The 16,675-nt window shown below is 41.3% G+C and overlaps 2 protein-coding genes across 3 annotated transcripts in view; one reads left to right on the forward strand and one right to left on the reverse strand.

Annotated features, from left to right (window-relative positions):
* Positions 1-14,165, forward strand: part of Mob3 (MOB kinase activator 3) — a 31,365-nt gene extending 17,200 nt beyond the window's left edge. The window contains exons 1-4 of one of the 2 annotated variants that reach the window (XM_014347811.3): positions 11,971-12,328; positions 12,562-12,712; positions 13,232-13,459; positions 13,553-14,165. In XM_014347811.3, coding sequence (XP_014203297.1) covers positions 12,287-12,328; positions 12,562-12,712; positions 13,232-13,459; positions 13,553-13,812 — 681 coding nt within the window. In that variant the 5' untranslated portion in view covers positions 11,971-12,286 and the 3' untranslated portion in view covers positions 13,813-14,165. Of the gene's footprint in view, positions 1-11,970; positions 12,329-12,561; positions 12,713-13,231; positions 13,460-13,552 lie in introns of those variants that run through there. The other variant, XM_089590337.1, reaches the window with a different exon arrangement.
* A 12-nt stretch (positions 14,166-14,177) lies between these two features.
* Positions 14,178-16,640, reverse strand: UQCR-C1 (Ubiquinol-cytochrome c reductase core protein 1). Its single transcript, XM_014347809.3, has 6 exons — positions 16,527-16,640; positions 15,971-16,195; positions 15,286-15,865; positions 15,044-15,213; positions 14,707-14,961; positions 14,178-14,631 (listed from the first exon to the last, which is right to left on the reverse strand). Exons 1-6 carry the CDS (start codon positions 16,593-16,595, stop codon positions 14,491-14,493), a joined length of 1,440 nt encoding a protein of 479 aa, XP_014203295.2. The 5' UTR covers positions 16,596-16,640; the 3' UTR covers positions 14,178-14,490.
* Positions 16,641-16,675: the final 35 nt, after the last annotated feature.

The raw sequence follows: 16,675 nt of genomic DNA on the forward strand, positions 1-16,675 counted from the left end.
TCTCCCAACTTGTGCGCTTCTTTAATTTTACCGCACATCACGGAAAAGTCCAATTATTTCGCTTCTTTTCCTCGAGATATCCTTCATGTAAATACATCCTCTTTGCCCTTACTCTTCACATACATTTTCAACGGTTTTTTTTATTCCAACGCCCTACCCTCAAAACTTAAAATTGCAACTCGTGATTTTTCACTAATAATCATAAAATAGTGCGTACAAAAAGTAAAAATTGATCACTACTCCGTATGATTATCAACAATTTATTCGATCGACATTTCGTAGGTACACAAATCGTTTGAATATCGAGTATATAGCGCGACATTGATGTGTACGTATATGGATGTTTTAGATTTTGTTCAAGTGCATTGGGGCGTATCCGGCGAAGAAACCGTAGAACACGTAAGCATCCCGGTTTTGTAAGACTTCCACAACGACTGGCCCATACCCTCGCGCGTACTTTATTTACACACACACACACACACAAACACGTACACTTTAAGCTGACGCCTTTTTTATCTCACGTTTCGCGGAAAATCTAATAAACCGATACAGGTATCTGCACCCGATTTTTATCACCCCTTACCACCCCTGCACGTAATATACTCGGCTTCTCCCTTGTCTGAGCTTCCCTCCGTTTAATAAGTATACGTGTACGTGCAACGTCTTGAAGAACAGAGCGTCGACAAGTAATCTTGTTTTCTTCGGTAAACCGATCACTTTGAGACATTATACGTATACAGTACCTGCACTATCTCGTGTATAATATGTAGAAAATCGAGACCTTCACTCTGTCACGGGTGGAGGCGATCTCTGTGTGCCTTTTTTATCTTTTTTTTTTTTTTTTTTTTTTTTTTTTTTTTTTTTTTTTTTTTCACAGTTATTCGCATGAAAAATGTGCTTTGTTGCAAACAAACCTCGGAGATATGCGGGATTCAATTTCTTTTGGTTCCACGTTCAGATGTTTTTCCATTGAAAAAAATATCAATCTTAGCACGCGCGCGCCGCGGAGAAATTCAATTTTTCAACGTCAAAATAAATTTACTCGACGAGCTTGTTATTTTTTTATTTTTTTACGTCGGTTTCCTTCTTTTCCTTTTCATCCGCGGCTAAATAAACAAGTTTTAGCACTGAAATAAAAAAACAAAAAAATGAGGCACCGATCATTATCTTATCAACGTCGTATTTCTTTTCTTTTTCTTTTTTTTTTTTTCATTAATAAAAGCCCACCCATTGTAAAATATCGTTGTTTATTGCTCTGTTTTTTTCAAAACAATTGTATTATACCCCGGAGAGAAAAAACTTGCGCCATTTCCTCGCGCGTGTCAAAAAAATGAGCGGGAAAGTATACAAATAAATCGACGCGAGTTGTCACACGCGGCAAACACCGTTTTTCTTCGCTAAAAGCCACGACAACGGCGACTGGTCGATAAAAAAAAAAAAAACGCGAATTTCCAGTCCTCCCCATCATATCGGCGGGTATGGCGGGCGTAATTGCGCTTGAAAAAACACACCGGCCCCACAGTGAAGCGTATATATATATATTTATAGGCGGCTGAGTAAATTTCCCGCCGCGGAGAGGTTACTCTCTCCTTGGGTCGTGGAAATGGAAATGCGGCCCGAGAGAGGAGGAAAAAGCGATTGGCTGCAGGATATGAGATTTTATTTTTTTGCTCACTTCGGTGGCCCCCGTCTCCGGTGGTGTGTTGACTTATTTTTCGAGTCCCGCCTCTTGTTTCGCTCCCGAAGCTATTAATTTTCGTCGGCGTCATCGTCGGGAGCACGAAAAAAAAAAAAAAAAAAAAAAAAAATCACGAGTCGGACACAGTACTAGTGAGCTGTGGGTCAAGGTGAGCTAATCGGCGATTCAAATCGGTGGGCTGGGCTGCCAAAAATGAGAGGTGATGTTTGCTTGGCAGGTTTCGTGTTTGGATGTCGATGCGTGTAATATATATATATACCACATGTACAGACTTCGGGTTAAAGTACTCTTTTTACAATAATTTACGATGAAATTTGTTGCAGCTTACAGTAGGGAGAAAATTTTATTTTTTCTGCAAAAGTAATGTGCTTTAAAAAGGAGGGGGGGGGAAAGTTTTGAAGATAGTAGTCAAAAAGGTGTTTTGCATTGCATTCTTAAAAGTAAAAATGTACAAAAGAGTCTTGTACAAAATGCAATTTGCCGAGTTAAATTTGTTAAAGTGTAAAAGTAAGAAAGATAAAAATCTGTCAAGTTTGGTAGCGTTTCTCATTTCGGTAAAGCATGTGAGAGAAAAAAAAAAATTTCTTAGGCATACAAAGAAACGACGACGACGACAACGACGACGACGAAAAAAAAAATCAGGTTTGAAAGAAGTGCCAGTTATTTCGGGCAAACAAGTTGTCGCACGCGCAATTTTTGGATCGCTCGTGTGCGTGGTAAGTATTACTGGTGTAATAAATTTCTACAAAAATCCATCACCAAGTGACGATTTATACGTCAATTTTATCGTTCAAATACGGGAAAAAAAAAACGAGTGTGGCGAGAGAGAAAGGGGAAAAGATCGATGTAGAAAAAAAAAAAAAAAAAACGAAGCGTACAACAAATCGAAGAGTTAATCGGGTTTTGTGTCGGAGCGGATGGAAAGTCATTTTTCCTCGTCGAAAAATCGCTTTGGAAATTTTACCGCCGACAATGTTCGCCGATGAAAAACTCGAGATTGAGGTGATCCGCATGGAAATATATCTCCGCAAAAATCGGGAGAAATCCAATGTATATACCTTGTCGAAAAACAACCACCACATCACGTACTTACGTCTCGAGTATGCGAAAATTTATGCTTCATGTTACACTCCAATTTTCGACTACGCAAAATGTACGTGGAATCACCTGATTCATCGCCCGATTACCCGCTGATTCTCATAATTTTCAAATTAATGCCGACGATTAGAGTCTTGTACCAAAATAAAACACGTTTTCTTGGAAAGAGAAGAGCCTGCAGCGCGTAGTAGATGTAGGTATACGCTCGTAATCGTGCGCAACGAGATAAACTTAATGATGATGACGACAATTAAGTTATTATTTCTAAATCGGTAAAAAAAAAAAAAAGAAAAAATTATTTTTTGAATACTCACTGTTCAGACTTGGGCACAATTATATGTTACTATTTGAAAAATTTTTCAAACACTTTGACTTCCATTTACTTTACGTCTAAATTTTTTTTGCAAAAATCAACACATCCATAACGAAATGGAATTATTTTTTCAGTAAAAAAATCATATGTACTTGTACCCAATTCCGACCGGCATCCATTCCGTAAAAGAAGAAAAAATTAACGCTGTTGTTTTCATTTCCCGGGCCGCACTTACTTTCCAGGTAAAACCTCCCGACGATCTATCATTTTGCAAACCAAGTACACACACATATATATATATATATATATATATCCTTTGAAAAATCGCTCGCCACTAAAACACCAGCTAGATTCATCGCTCGCCCTTCAAAAGCAAAAGCCAATCGAGCTTGCAAGCACCCCCCTCCCACCCTAACGATAAACGATCGGATGGATGTCAGTTTAAGCCCACCTCCTCTCTCTCTCTCTCTCTCTCTCTTGACGGACACTTTTCATAAAATATACATCCACCCGTCACAGTTTGTTTTTTCGAAGGTGGTCCGAGTTCGAGGTCACATTATCGGAGAGGCCCCTCCTATACTTTTCCCGCTCCGCGAACGACTTGCACAAGTTGGCTCGGTTTTGGAGATTCCGAAGGAAAAAAAAAATCTCGGCGGTGGTCCCGGTGAAACGAGAGACTATTCCTGGCCGAGGGGAGTTCGACCGAACTGTGCGTCAAAGTGCCGGCCGATACGATAACGATTTTTCGGGGAAGGGAGTCGCGGTGATAACGACGCTCGAAGAACCGATTATACAGGCTCGCTGGATTGAACAGATAAAAAAATAACAATTGGAATCAGTACTCTTGCGCCCGCGGTCACGACCGGAAAAAAAAAAAAACGCAAGGGTGGGAGGGAGGAATCCATACTTTTTCGGCTGGTATTTTCGACCGTTGGAATTCTAAAGGGGGCTCTCGCGCGCGTAGGTGTGCGAGGAAAAGCTCGAATTTCGCGTAGTAGTGATGTGTGCGCATCGGTTACCTTGACACGGAAACTCGAAAGCGAGGGAAAACCAGCGAAGGTTCGCCTGTTTGTATACACACCAAGAGTTGAGTGTCGAAGAACTGGACGTGAAGAAAAAAAAAAAAAAAAAAGGACGGGGTTGGTACAGTTGAGCAGCAGCAGCAGCAGCAACGTAATAATGTTTCGGGGGTGGGCGTCGAAGCTCGTTCATCGACCGGTTAACAACCACACTATTAACACCCCCGATTTCGACTACATACACACCGGGTCGTCAGCCACGACTGTACACATGTACACCTTTCATGTACACATATACGTCCTTTTTTCTCTTGTAGGCGAGCACGTGTGTGTGTGGTGGGGGAGGGGGGGGGGCTCATTGTTCCCGCGAGAAAGCTTTTAAGGACGTGCGCGCGAGACAGATATATAGAGTTTCTAGCTCCAGTATCGACACGCGCGCGCGAGCGTTTTGTCCCTTTGTAGCGAAATGAGTAGTGATATACCATTGCGTGTACAGGTGTATATATATATACATATACACACCCCATTGTGGCGTTATGATTTAACACCCAGGTATACCTGTTACATATTATATACGTGTACATAATTATGTATTGCAGCTGTATATGCAGTGGGTAATATTAGAGCGGAAAAGAAGAAAGGAAGGAGAGAATGAAAGATGAGGCCGGAAGAGTTTTACGAGCTGTTGGTGGTGGTGATACGTTATAGTGTGGCGTATTGTAGGCGGGGGGGGGAGATGAGTGCACGCGGGGACAAAATCCAGGACAGATTGAAAGTTTCGGATAGTATAAGCCGAGAAGAAGAGACGCTCGGGTATTGGGGGATATATGTATATGTATGTGCCTGTATCTGGAACGGTAGCGTGAGAATAGATGGACGGGGGATGGGTTAAAAAAAGTGGGCCGCGCGGCTACTGCGCCTGCACTTTTTCTTCTTCCCCTTCTTTAGCTCTTTTCTTTTTTTCCTCCCATGCTGCGGTGGTTTAAAGAGCCAAGAAGAGGCTTGATTGACAAATTAATAAGGACGTACGCCTCGTGTGAGCTATGGGTGTACCTTGGAATGGTCGATTTTTTTTTTTTTTTTTTTTTTTTTTTTGAAGAAATATGACTTTTTCCCCGATCTCGTACGGATGTTGGAGTACAGTAAGTAGAAAAGACCGCGACTATGTAGAAGAGCCGTACGTGTTTGTGTCTTACTATACCGGGACGCATCTACTCGAGATTCACGAGTGCAACTCTTTTTTCATCGCTCCAATTGATACAAACCGCACCACATATTACAACTGCTTGAAAATTCAAACGATTCAAGTGCTCAAGTAGCATTGTATTTGTTAAAGTGATACGCACATGTGTAACGGTTCGAAACAACGAGTAAATAGATACAGATATATACATAATGTGCCCATTGGGGAGACGATCCTTTGATTTTAGGGTATACGTGTTATCCCATATCCCATAAAAAAAAAAAAAACAATGATGACAACATCATCCACAACAATTGTTATTTCAAGTTATACTTTTGCATCCCGAGCTATATAATATTCGAATAGCGTTGAAAAATCAAAGATACAGGACAATCCACCCCCAATAACCCAATAACGGCACCAACTCGTACACATAAATGTGGTGGCAAACAAGGAGCCAACAACATGGCAAGGGAGAGAGAGAGAGAGAGTTGGAGTATGCAAAGGGCAATATTCCAAGTGACGGTCCAGAGGTATCGTGGTGTTTGCAAACTGCGAGCTGAAAAGTAAGGGAGGCCAATCATCGACTCGATTCGTTTGGAGCAAACGAACCAGTAAACGTAACACAAGCGTACAGTTACGCCCTTGTCGATTTTAATGAGGGACATTGATGATTTCAATAATCACGAGTATACGTATATGAGGTAACGAGCAAGTACAACGATGAGTTAGGAACTCGGCCATCGACGAATAGAGAGGGAAGCCTGCAGTGGAGGTTGGCTGGGCAAGAGAAGGAGGGGAGTGCTCGATCAATTAGCCGACTGTCGACATCGCGAGAAAAGAGGAAGCCCTTCGATGCGTCGGTGGTAATTAATTAAATGCCAGTAGCCGGAGGGGGGCACGGGGGAGCTTTTGCTCGAGGGAACCTTCGCTCGTTGGGTAAAGGAAGAAGAAGCAAAATTAAACGCTTTTTGTCACTCGCTTCACTTGTCCGTCCCACCGTCATGATATCTCTTTGTTTATCTTGTATGGACGAGGATCGTCATCGGTTTAAGGTAAAAAAGGACCGAGACGTCAAGCTGGGATTTTTCGACGCTGTGGACCAACGTTTGGTATCGTACATACACGCTCACCGTGTCCGGTGCACAGCCCCGCGCTTCGCGTATAACTGCCTTACAATATATTTTCCACCCGCTCGTGTGTTTCCGGCGTATCCTTCTCCCTTGCACTATATATTTTTGTTTGACTTGCGTATACATTGTACGAGCAAAGCTCTTTGTCGCTGTACATGTGTGGACGTGGATTAGTGGGGTATACGTGTGTAGGTATATACACACGAAGGGAGGAAGGACAAAAAATGTGCGTTTGATACTTGATACATACATATATATACGTGTATATACGAGGCGCGTGCGGTGTGTATAATGTACGTATGAAACGGATACGTATAGTGTTATTGTCATTCCGAGTGAAGCTTATATCGCGTGACCGTGCTTTTTCGTTGTACTGCAATTATGGTGAACGCGACCATAAGCTCACTTTTTACCCCAATGTAAATGATGATTTTTTTTTTTTTTATTCGTGTACATGCATTTTATGGTGCGTTCAAAAGCAGGTACTATTAGCTGCTGTGTATACCTAATTTCGTTTCATCTACTCTAGAATTGAAAATCTCGTCGTTTCGTCGAAACCCAAAAGACAGACGTAAGCAGAAAAAAAAACGACAATAAACTCGAGAGAGAATTCGCATCGTTGATTTGTTTTGATTGACGATAATCAATTCGGCGCATATGCGGTCAATCGCGATCGATCATCGCGTCCGAACGACGAAGGTACTTGTTTTTATAATTTAATCGTATAATGATGCAACCTTTTTTTTTTTTTTTTTCATTACTATACGAGCTGCATCCTATGTTGCGAGAATTGCGCAAGCCGCGATTTTACGCTCGCGTGGCTGGACAACTCGATCCGAAGGATGGAAAAAGGAAAAAATAAAACCGACACGTGCACGAGGTATACATATGTATACGCGTAACAAAGAGGGGGTCATGTATCGAGTTTAAAATTGTTGCTTTGTATGGGGGAAAAAAATAAAAATAAATTTCCGGAAACGCGTTTGTCTTGACAGTCCACGCACGATTTTCAAAGACGCGCAACTTGCGCTATAGTTGAAGTTAAAACTTTTCGAGTGGATGGGAACTTTGAAAAGTTCCACGTGTACACCCCATCTCTATAGTTATTAGTATTCTCGTCTACATCTCTGTATGGAAAAAAAAAAAAAAAAAAAAAAAAAATGGAAAACGTGACACCGTGCATGCGCAGTTGATCCACTCTGCGGTACTTATTTGCATGAATTAAACAAAAATTTCACCCTTTCGTCTCGTTCGTATGCGATACGATGAATTTTGTTACCGAATCGGGCAAGTTTTTTCAACATGATTAAAAAAAAAAAAAAAAGGAAAAAGCGCAATACGTGAATTAGGAAAAAAAAAATACTACTATACAAGTTCCCGTGCTTTTATTTACTTTAAAAAAAAGTGAGAAAATTCAGAAGCAAGAAAATATTTTTTTATACAAAGGGACATATTCTTGTTTGAAATGAATGATTTCTAGAAGTAAGAATTTTTACTTCTCAGTGTTCGCAACAACACAAAATTAAAAAAAAAAAAAAAAAAAAAGACTCATATCGCGCAAAATGCCCTTGACGTCATCTCACGCGCGACTTTTCCCTCCCTTGGGGCTAAAAAATTCATGTACAACCCATACACGTGCCCAAGTGATGAGCACGAGTTTCCCCACCCCGCGCTGGCACTGCCGATCTATTTTCGTCCCTCCACCTCCTCGTCCACCTGCCTTTTATCTTAAACAAGAAAATTTTTAAGTACCCACCAATGGCGCTCCTTTCCTGCGCTCTTTGCACGCTTTCGTTCGTCCCCTTTTTTCCCCAACCGAGACGTCTACCCTAAAAGAGGTCAATCTTTTCTTCTTTTATCTCCTCGTCGAAGAAAAAAAAAAAAAAAAAAAAAAAAAAAGAAACCCAAATCTAGAGCTTATACGCTGTGCGTATATACACATGCATATATAAATACCATATATGCAGGACGGGGAGGGCGAGGGTGCAGGAAAAGAGTCATTGAGAGCAGTCGACTGCTGGCTGCGAGCCAGTGGCTCCCGATCTCAGCCGGAGCTTTTGCGTTTGTTTGATTTTCCGACTCAGCTCTCGCTCTTTTTTTTTTTTCTCTTACTTTCCTTTTTCGACGCGCCTTTTACAGCTCTTCATCAGCTTCAACGTTACTGAACGTATAAATATACCATTTGAGCCGAAGATATTATCGGTTCGCGAATTAATTTAGACTACGATTGGACGGTAATTGGATTTCGCCTGCCGTTGAAACGCCACGATGTAATTCGATAACGATGAAACGAGAGAATCTCTGGGTTTTTTTTCTCTCTTCACGGTGCAATGGCATTTTCATTACTTCGGTAACGCGTATCATTCGCGAACACTTTTGGCAGCGGCTCGTCGGCTCCACTTGCAATGATTTATCGGCTGGCATGTGCGAGTGCAAGGAAAAGGTACACGCGTGTACATGGCGAAAGATGAATTTAAAAAATAATCCGCCAACCGATGAATCAATCCAAAGAGAGAGAGCAAAGCACACAAGATGACAAAGAAGTGGGTGTGTGTAGCGCGATATGGTATACACACAAATACAACGGAGCGAGGCCAAAACGAAAGTGCCGATTCGAGCGGTTCGAGCTTATTAAAATAAAGCTCGGGTCTTTCGCTTGTGTGCAAAACAGCGGTTCTCCCCCCCTCCGACGCTATCTGTCACCGCGACGCTTTTTATGTTTTCTTCCGAGCGCAAATCGCATTTTTTTCGATGAATATAACAATGATGGTATAAACAAAAAAAAAAAAAAAAAGCAATTACTCACGTATGAATAAAAAAAAGTATACGTGACGCGTCGCACGCGGGGCTCGTGTGTGTGTATCCTTTTGTTGTTGTTGTTGTTTTTTTTTTTATTATCTCTAATTATATTCCTCTTCCTCTAGCGCGCGGTCGAGCGCGAGTTCCTTGCCCTTCTCTCTTCCTCGTCGCTTTCTTCTTCTCCTTCTACACTATATGCGCCACTACGACTTACCGCCGTTACGCTTGTTCACAGGCACAAACGACCGGAGACACTCACCGGTTTTTTTTTCTTTTTTTTTTTTACTTTCCAACCGGGCTACACTGAAAAATAAAGCTCGGCAGCCCCTTTTCGTCTATCATCGACAACACTGTTATTATTATTGTCACCAATATTTTATTTTTCAATCTTGCCTTCCGGCAGCTCCGGTCCTTTTTTTTTCTTCATTCATGTAATTATCTACACGATCGGATGGTCCCCCTAATCACTGTTACTTACCCCACAACAGTCACAAGTTTATTTGTACGGGAAATAAGCCACTGTGTAATTTTTTTTTTTTTTTTCCTGAGAAAGGCACTTTACGCACAGTTGCACATTTAACGAGCACAATTGACAACAGCAATAGTAAATAAGCACACAATCAACACATCGTTGCAGGGAGCCCCTTTTTTTTGGTATGTATATACATACATATATTTATATGTTTCGATGCACAAACACAATCGTGCACAGCCGAATGGATTTATATCGCGGCGCGCGCGTAAGTACAGTGACCGGAAAAACAAAAATTTGTCAACTCGCCACGGGGTGTTTTTCGAAAAAAAGGGGGCTCAGCCCTTTCCCCCCCACCCGAGTGACCGTTACTTTGTAACCGTTAACCGCGAATCGGCGAGCTTTAGCCACCAATTTGGAGCAAATGAACGAACAACGGAGGAAGAAAAACGCGACAAACGAAAATAAAGGGTATAATATATATAACTGCGATGCTCGGTATTGCGCCGCGAGAGAGCGTCGACGCGAAGCCTCGAACAGTTGGACGTCGAGTGCAGCAACAGTTGCCCTCCGGCTTCCTCCTCCTCCTCCTCGCAGCTGCCCTGATGTGAGCGCGGTCGCGCACGCGTGTGTGTGGATTTAAAGATATACAACACTATCGTATTTTGTATATATATATATATGGTTACTAGCACGAAGGCGCCACTGCGTGGGTGCGGTACGAACTTCTCCGTTAGGCATTAACAAGTACTTGATTTATCGGCAACTTATTCGCCCCCCCCTTTTTTTTCTAACCCTATTAAAAACTTTGAGCTTTAAAGCTCGACTTGCAAGTTTTTCAAATCTTTTTTTTTTCTTCAGAAGATGATGGAGCGATGCTCTTTATTATCGATAAACGAGTTTCCGGGGGGCATCATCATGCGTAATTCTAACAAGAAGCGGATCTGTATAGTGATGCGAAATGGGCACGTGCGAAATGGTCCAACCGGCGATATGAAAGACCGGCTGGGGCTCTCTTATATATATAATATATATTGCTCTATCGATGAATTTTACACGGCTGGTGAGCATATATATATCTTATTCATGCTTTATTTAACGCTAACTGTAAATCATCTACGCTATGTGAGGCTGAGGTGTGCATACATTATGGATGCAGGTATATATAAAGGGAGTTTTGGCAAAAGTTATGGCGGGTTGGCAATTTCTTTCGGCAGTGAATTACATTTTTGTGCTTTTGATATTAACTTTGGTTGAGAATCTTTGGTGTATGAAGTTTTTTTTTTTTTTTTTTTTTTCATCGCAGTGAACGTACGTTTTTTTCTATCCAATCAAAGTTATTTAAATTAACTTTAATTTCTGGCATAATGTAAAATACAGCGCCTGGGGATAGAAAGTAAAAGTTTTCGGCTTATTGCTCCATATGTGTATGTGAGGAATCTCTTGACGTACTCGACATTTTAATGATACACACTTGAATTTCTAGATGAAATATTCCTGCATAGGTAATCGTTTTTTAATCGCCCGTTGATAAAAAGTTTAAAATTGAAAAGTTAATTGCTCCAAGAAATGGTAGTTTTCGTAGACCTGGTGGCACATGTCGTACGCATATATCTATATATATCCAGGACTCCTTGTGCTTGCCCTGGTTGGGAGAGCGCACCCTATTTTTCCTACCGAGGGCACACCCGAACCCTTAAAAAAACGCCCGAGGTAGGAAAAGAAGATTTACTTCAGTTAATTTGTTCAAATAAAATTAATTCCAAGGAAAACAACTTTTATCATTCGAGTAATAGTTTTTGACGATTCGTATCATGGAATAAACACTTATCTACGTGTAACGTCCACAAAAATGTTAACGCGTCGAATTTTTTAAATTTTGTTTATTCTATTGAACCATGAGACAAACGTAAAGCTATATATACGATAATAGCGTAGGCATCGCCAAAAATAGTTAGCTTACGAAAATTCACGGCGGCGGCAAACTAGTACAGACTACAGAGAGGGAGTATTATAATAATATACCTATATGTACATCACAAAAGTGGAGGAGACGCTCGATAAAGCAAACCCGCGTTCGGAAATTCATTTCCTCTTACAGGGTGTTGCAACTATACTTGTACCTTTGCTGTACGCATGTATATATAAGGTGTATAATATTACTACAAAAACAAAAAAAAAGAAGCCTTGACAAACTTGGCCTGATACTTATAATTATGCTTCTCTTCCTTCTTCGTGCGTCCATATCTGCATCGTTCGCGTCAGTCGTCCATGTGTGACGTGACGCTAGCGATGCTCTGGTGGTGGGGTGTGTAACTGTGTGCGTGTAGGAGAGAAACGACGAACAGAAGAATTTGTTATCATCGTGGTCAAGTCAAGTGTTAGTTGTGAATTGTATACTGAGGTGTGAGGTAGAAGCTGTGGGCAGTGGGCACACGCGTTTAGTGCAGTTTTCTATTTGGTGAAAGATTGTTTTTTTTTTTTTTTTTTTTCTTTACGAAAGAATCACAACAAAATCTCGTGGAGGACGAGTGTCAAACATTGGTTCGAAGAAGAGTAAACTGTGTCAAATGTCACTCAGTGGTTTCGTCGAGTTTTTTCAAAAGGGAAAGGTTTGTTTTCCATCTCCATTTCTCACCCTATATAATACTCGAGGGTGGTAAGGGTCATAACCTGGGGTGGCAGCGTTTATTGGTTTTGGGTGGTTTTTAATCCCCGTTTACGCGTCCGTCTTCACTTTTTTATTTGATTTATTTTTCACTTTCACTCGAGGACAGTGGTTTTTTGCAATTGCCGAAAATTGCCCAGATTGAATGATAATATCGCTGTTTTGCATTTTTGTCAGACCTTTCGCCCAAAGAAGAAGCTGGCCCAAGGTACCATGAGGTACTCGCTTTACAAACAAGCCCAGGCGTCTCTCAATTCTGGAATAAATTTGCGCAACGTCGTGAAATTGCCACCGGGGGAAGATCTGAACGACTGGATCGCGGTGCACGGTGAGTTTTTCACTTTTCAAGCCCACCTACACAATCAGTTAGTTTCCTCGTATTGAAATTTAACTAGACAGTTAATGAGTTTACCGATAAAACGTGGCAATAAAGCGTATCTGTTTTGTTCCGAGTGAAAGATTTACGAGAGACCAAAAAAGTTTCTACAGGGATAATAAGTACAGTCTACCGTAATTATTTGCCGCGTAGTGTTTTTCCCCTTCGCGAGTTGATGGCATTAATTTTAGAATCCAGGTCCCCCAGCCACTGCAACATTTTTAACATTGTTATGCAACTGACCATCCATCGCGTTAAATTCTTTTATAAACATTTTACTTGTTGAATAAAAACTTGAGATTTTTCAGCGCGCACACACTTATCAACTCTAACGTGACGATAATGAGTTCAAACATAGATAAATGAAACAGTGCGGTGGCGTGATTTTTTTTCCTCTTTGTTTAACTTCACGTCTTATTTAGTTAACGACACAGCGCATTGTGTTTATACACTCACTTGTATTGCTTGCAGTTGTGGATTTCTTCAATAGAATTAATCTCATTTATGGTACAATATGTGAGTTTTGTGACTCAACTTCCTGTCCAACAATGAGCGGTGGTTCCCGCTTTGAATACTTATGGGCAGACGGTGACAAGTATAAGAAACCAACGGCACTGTCCGCGCCGCAGTACGTGTCTTTATTAATGGATTGGGTCGAGACTCAAATTAACAACGAGGCTCTCTTCCCCGTGTCAACAGGTAAATACTTATCCCTACAGTACTATTATTACTAGTTGAAATTGTTTATTTCTATTATTTTTTTTTTTTTTAACTAAATTTTATTATTTGCAGATGTTCCGTTTCCCAAGACTTTTATACCGCTATGTCGAAAAATACTGACAAGATTGTTCAGAGTGTTTGTTCATGTCTACATTCATCATTTCGACAGAATAATACTCATTGGAGCCGAACCTCACGTCAACACGTGTTATAAACACTTTTACTATTTCATCACGGAATTTAATTTAATAAGTCATAAGGAATTGGAGCCACTAGCCGAAATGACCCAAAAAGTGTGTAAAGACGCGGTACCATCGAAATCGAGAAGATAGTCGTTTCGCTTGCATTTCTCTGATGCGTCTCGTTGATAGATAGGATAGATAATTGATATCGAATCTCTCTTACAAATGTATATAGATGCGAGCATTTACAAATTTATTGACTGCCATAGGATTTGTTGTTTTGTTATCTGTATAAGGTTTGGCAATTTTTTTCAACGTTATTTACAAGTATTTTTTTTAGATCTATTTGTAAATTTTTGATATTAGATACTACTAGATATTAGGTATTACTATCTAGTCAGTATTATCTTACAGTTAGTTCTATTGGGCATTGTATGAGACAAATAATTTTAAGAATGAGAATGTAATAAAATTTTTTGCAATTAATAACAAAAAATGACTTTATTGAACATCAGTTAAGAGCAACGTTGTTTTTTATTTTCATTAACTTGAGATTATTTACAAGATTAACAGTGGAAAAAAATTATGATTTTCATTATTGATTTATATCGACGTCGTAGTACATTGTTGCACGTTCGATAATTTTTATACTCGACTATTTTTTTTTAAATCACGCGATACGATAAAACTAGGGCGTAGTTGCAGAATCGGTTGTTAAATTAACGCTTTATAAATTAAATTACTACTTAAATAATTCAATTTTCACTGTCTTAATCGAATACGTCTATAACAAATGGTAATGGTTGAGCAATTTTCACAAAGATGCATTTAATATCTCAGCCAGTACATTTGACTTCTGATAACGTTGTAATCGGTCAAGTTCTCAATTGGACCAACTCCTGCAACAACCGGGCAATGATCGTAAATGTATTTCATACCTGCCTCTTGAACAGTTTTAGCCGTAACGCTCTGAAAATAAAGATTTTTATAAACATAATGCAAACACGTAAATTAGGGTGGACATGGACATTTGACGAAACTTACGTCTATTCTGGCCTCGAGCTCGTGAAGGGGAATTCGTCGGTTGTAACAGAGCATCTGTCTGCCAACATCCTCGCAGATGGCGGTGGTACCGTCAAGTTGAAGTAACATATTCGTCTTCAGGATGTTCTTTGCTCTCCTGACTTCCTTCTCAGTGAGTGACGTGCAAATTCTCATCCATTCCTGTTGGATGTTCCAGACCATATCCTCGCACTGTAGTGGCTCGCAAACAAAGTACACGCCCCACAATCCGGTATCCTAACAAGAAATGAAAAACAATAATTTAAAGCAGGAAATTTTTTTACTTCTCAACCAATAAAAAGAAATTATTCATTGTTACCTTGTAACACGTGTTGAAGCTTTGGAAGCTGTGACAGAGCTCACCAGATGCGGCGATTCTGGCGAGATTCGTGGCGTTGTTGGAACCACCACCCTGACTCCGATCCCAAGCTCCCATCAGGGTATTGGCTACCATGAGGGGAATGTTGTCGGCTTCGCACCAGCCGGCACCTGTTGATTAATGTAAATAAGCTTCATACACTCTGCATCCACTACTCTGCTAGGCCACGTTTGTTCCATTACCTTCGATGGCTAGGGCAATGTGGGCGAGGGGCATCGAGTCGTCGCGAACACGTATTTCCGAACCTGTGTAGCGGCAAGGCAAGTTGACTGGTGGGATCTCATCATAAACGGGTCCAGTCATTTTGCCAAAGTGCTGCTCGGCCAGCTGAGTGAGTTGCTCGTGGCAGACACCACCGGCTCCAGCAAGGACAAATCTGGGAGGGCCGTAATTGGTCTTCAGGTAGTGGAGAAGATCCTTTTTGGAGATGGTTTTGATGTTCTCAGTAGGTCCAAGAATTGTTCTGCCAAGAGATGTTCCCTGATAGGCTGTGGCGTGCAAATGGTCAAACACCACCTCCTGCAAGTTGGTTTCGACTTCTTGCATCTCTCTGAGGATGACACCTCTCTCCCTCTCGATTTCACTCTCTCCAAGCTTGGAATTCTGAATGATGTCACTAAGGATTTCCACAGCTTTGGGCACATCCTGTGTCAAGCATTTGGCATAGAAGACCGTCTGCTCCCGACTTGTGTAGGCATTCAAGTGAGCACCCATGTTTTCAATCTCCAGCTCGAGATCGGTTTGGGACCTCTTGGCTGTGCCCTGGATTAACAATAATTAAGTCTCTAGTACAAAGAAATTCACTGCTTTGCGAGAAAACACTCTCTGTTATCCCACAGAGATCAAAGTAAACAAACAGCTACATACCTTGAAAGCCATGTGCTCCATAAAATGAGCCACTCCGTTATTCTCGTCCGTTTCATATCGACTTCCAGCATCAATCCACAAACCAACGGTTGCTGTTGCAGCACCGCTGTCTTCGCTAGCCACTCTCATGCCATTGTCGAGGACTGACACTCTGGTTGGCGGCTGGTTGATCAGTGCCTCCTTGAGACTCGGCGAAGCTAAGGTCGATCGCCATTGCTTGGATACCTGCAGAATCGAATAACAAATAAAAATTAGTCCCAAGAAACTCTGCAGAGGAGAGGGCTGTAGGTTAGGGTAGACGGGGCTGCCAAGGTAGCTTCCAAGGTCATCGCTGACGCACGACAAGACCCAGGACAAAGTGCCCAACGCACATCAATGTAAATAAAATGCCAAAAACCGGTAAATCGTGCAAAATCTGAGCTACTGTGCGACATTACGTAAGGAAGGCTGCCGTCAAATAGGCCCTGTTGACGGACCACCCTTAGCCCCAGATTAGCCCGCGTCTATGTCCTTTAGATAACCCAGAACACAAGGTACACCGAATCAATTGACTCACCATACAGTATCCATTCCTGTCGGCGATTTTCCGCAGGGCGGAGTTGATTCTCAGCAGACGGATCGCCATTTTCGCCCGAGAAAAGAGTGTGTCACTCACACACAACCCGCGCCGACACACAACAACGTGCATATACTGCATATGTTATG

This window comes from Copidosoma floridanum, unplaced genomic scaffold, assembly GCF_036245765.1.
Source record: "Copidosoma floridanum isolate Cflo_tuat_1 unplaced genomic scaffold, Cflo_Japanese_pri ptg000012l, whole genome shotgun sequence".
NCBI lineage: Eukaryota > Metazoa > Arthropoda > Insecta > Hymenoptera > Encyrtidae > Copidosoma > Copidosoma floridanum.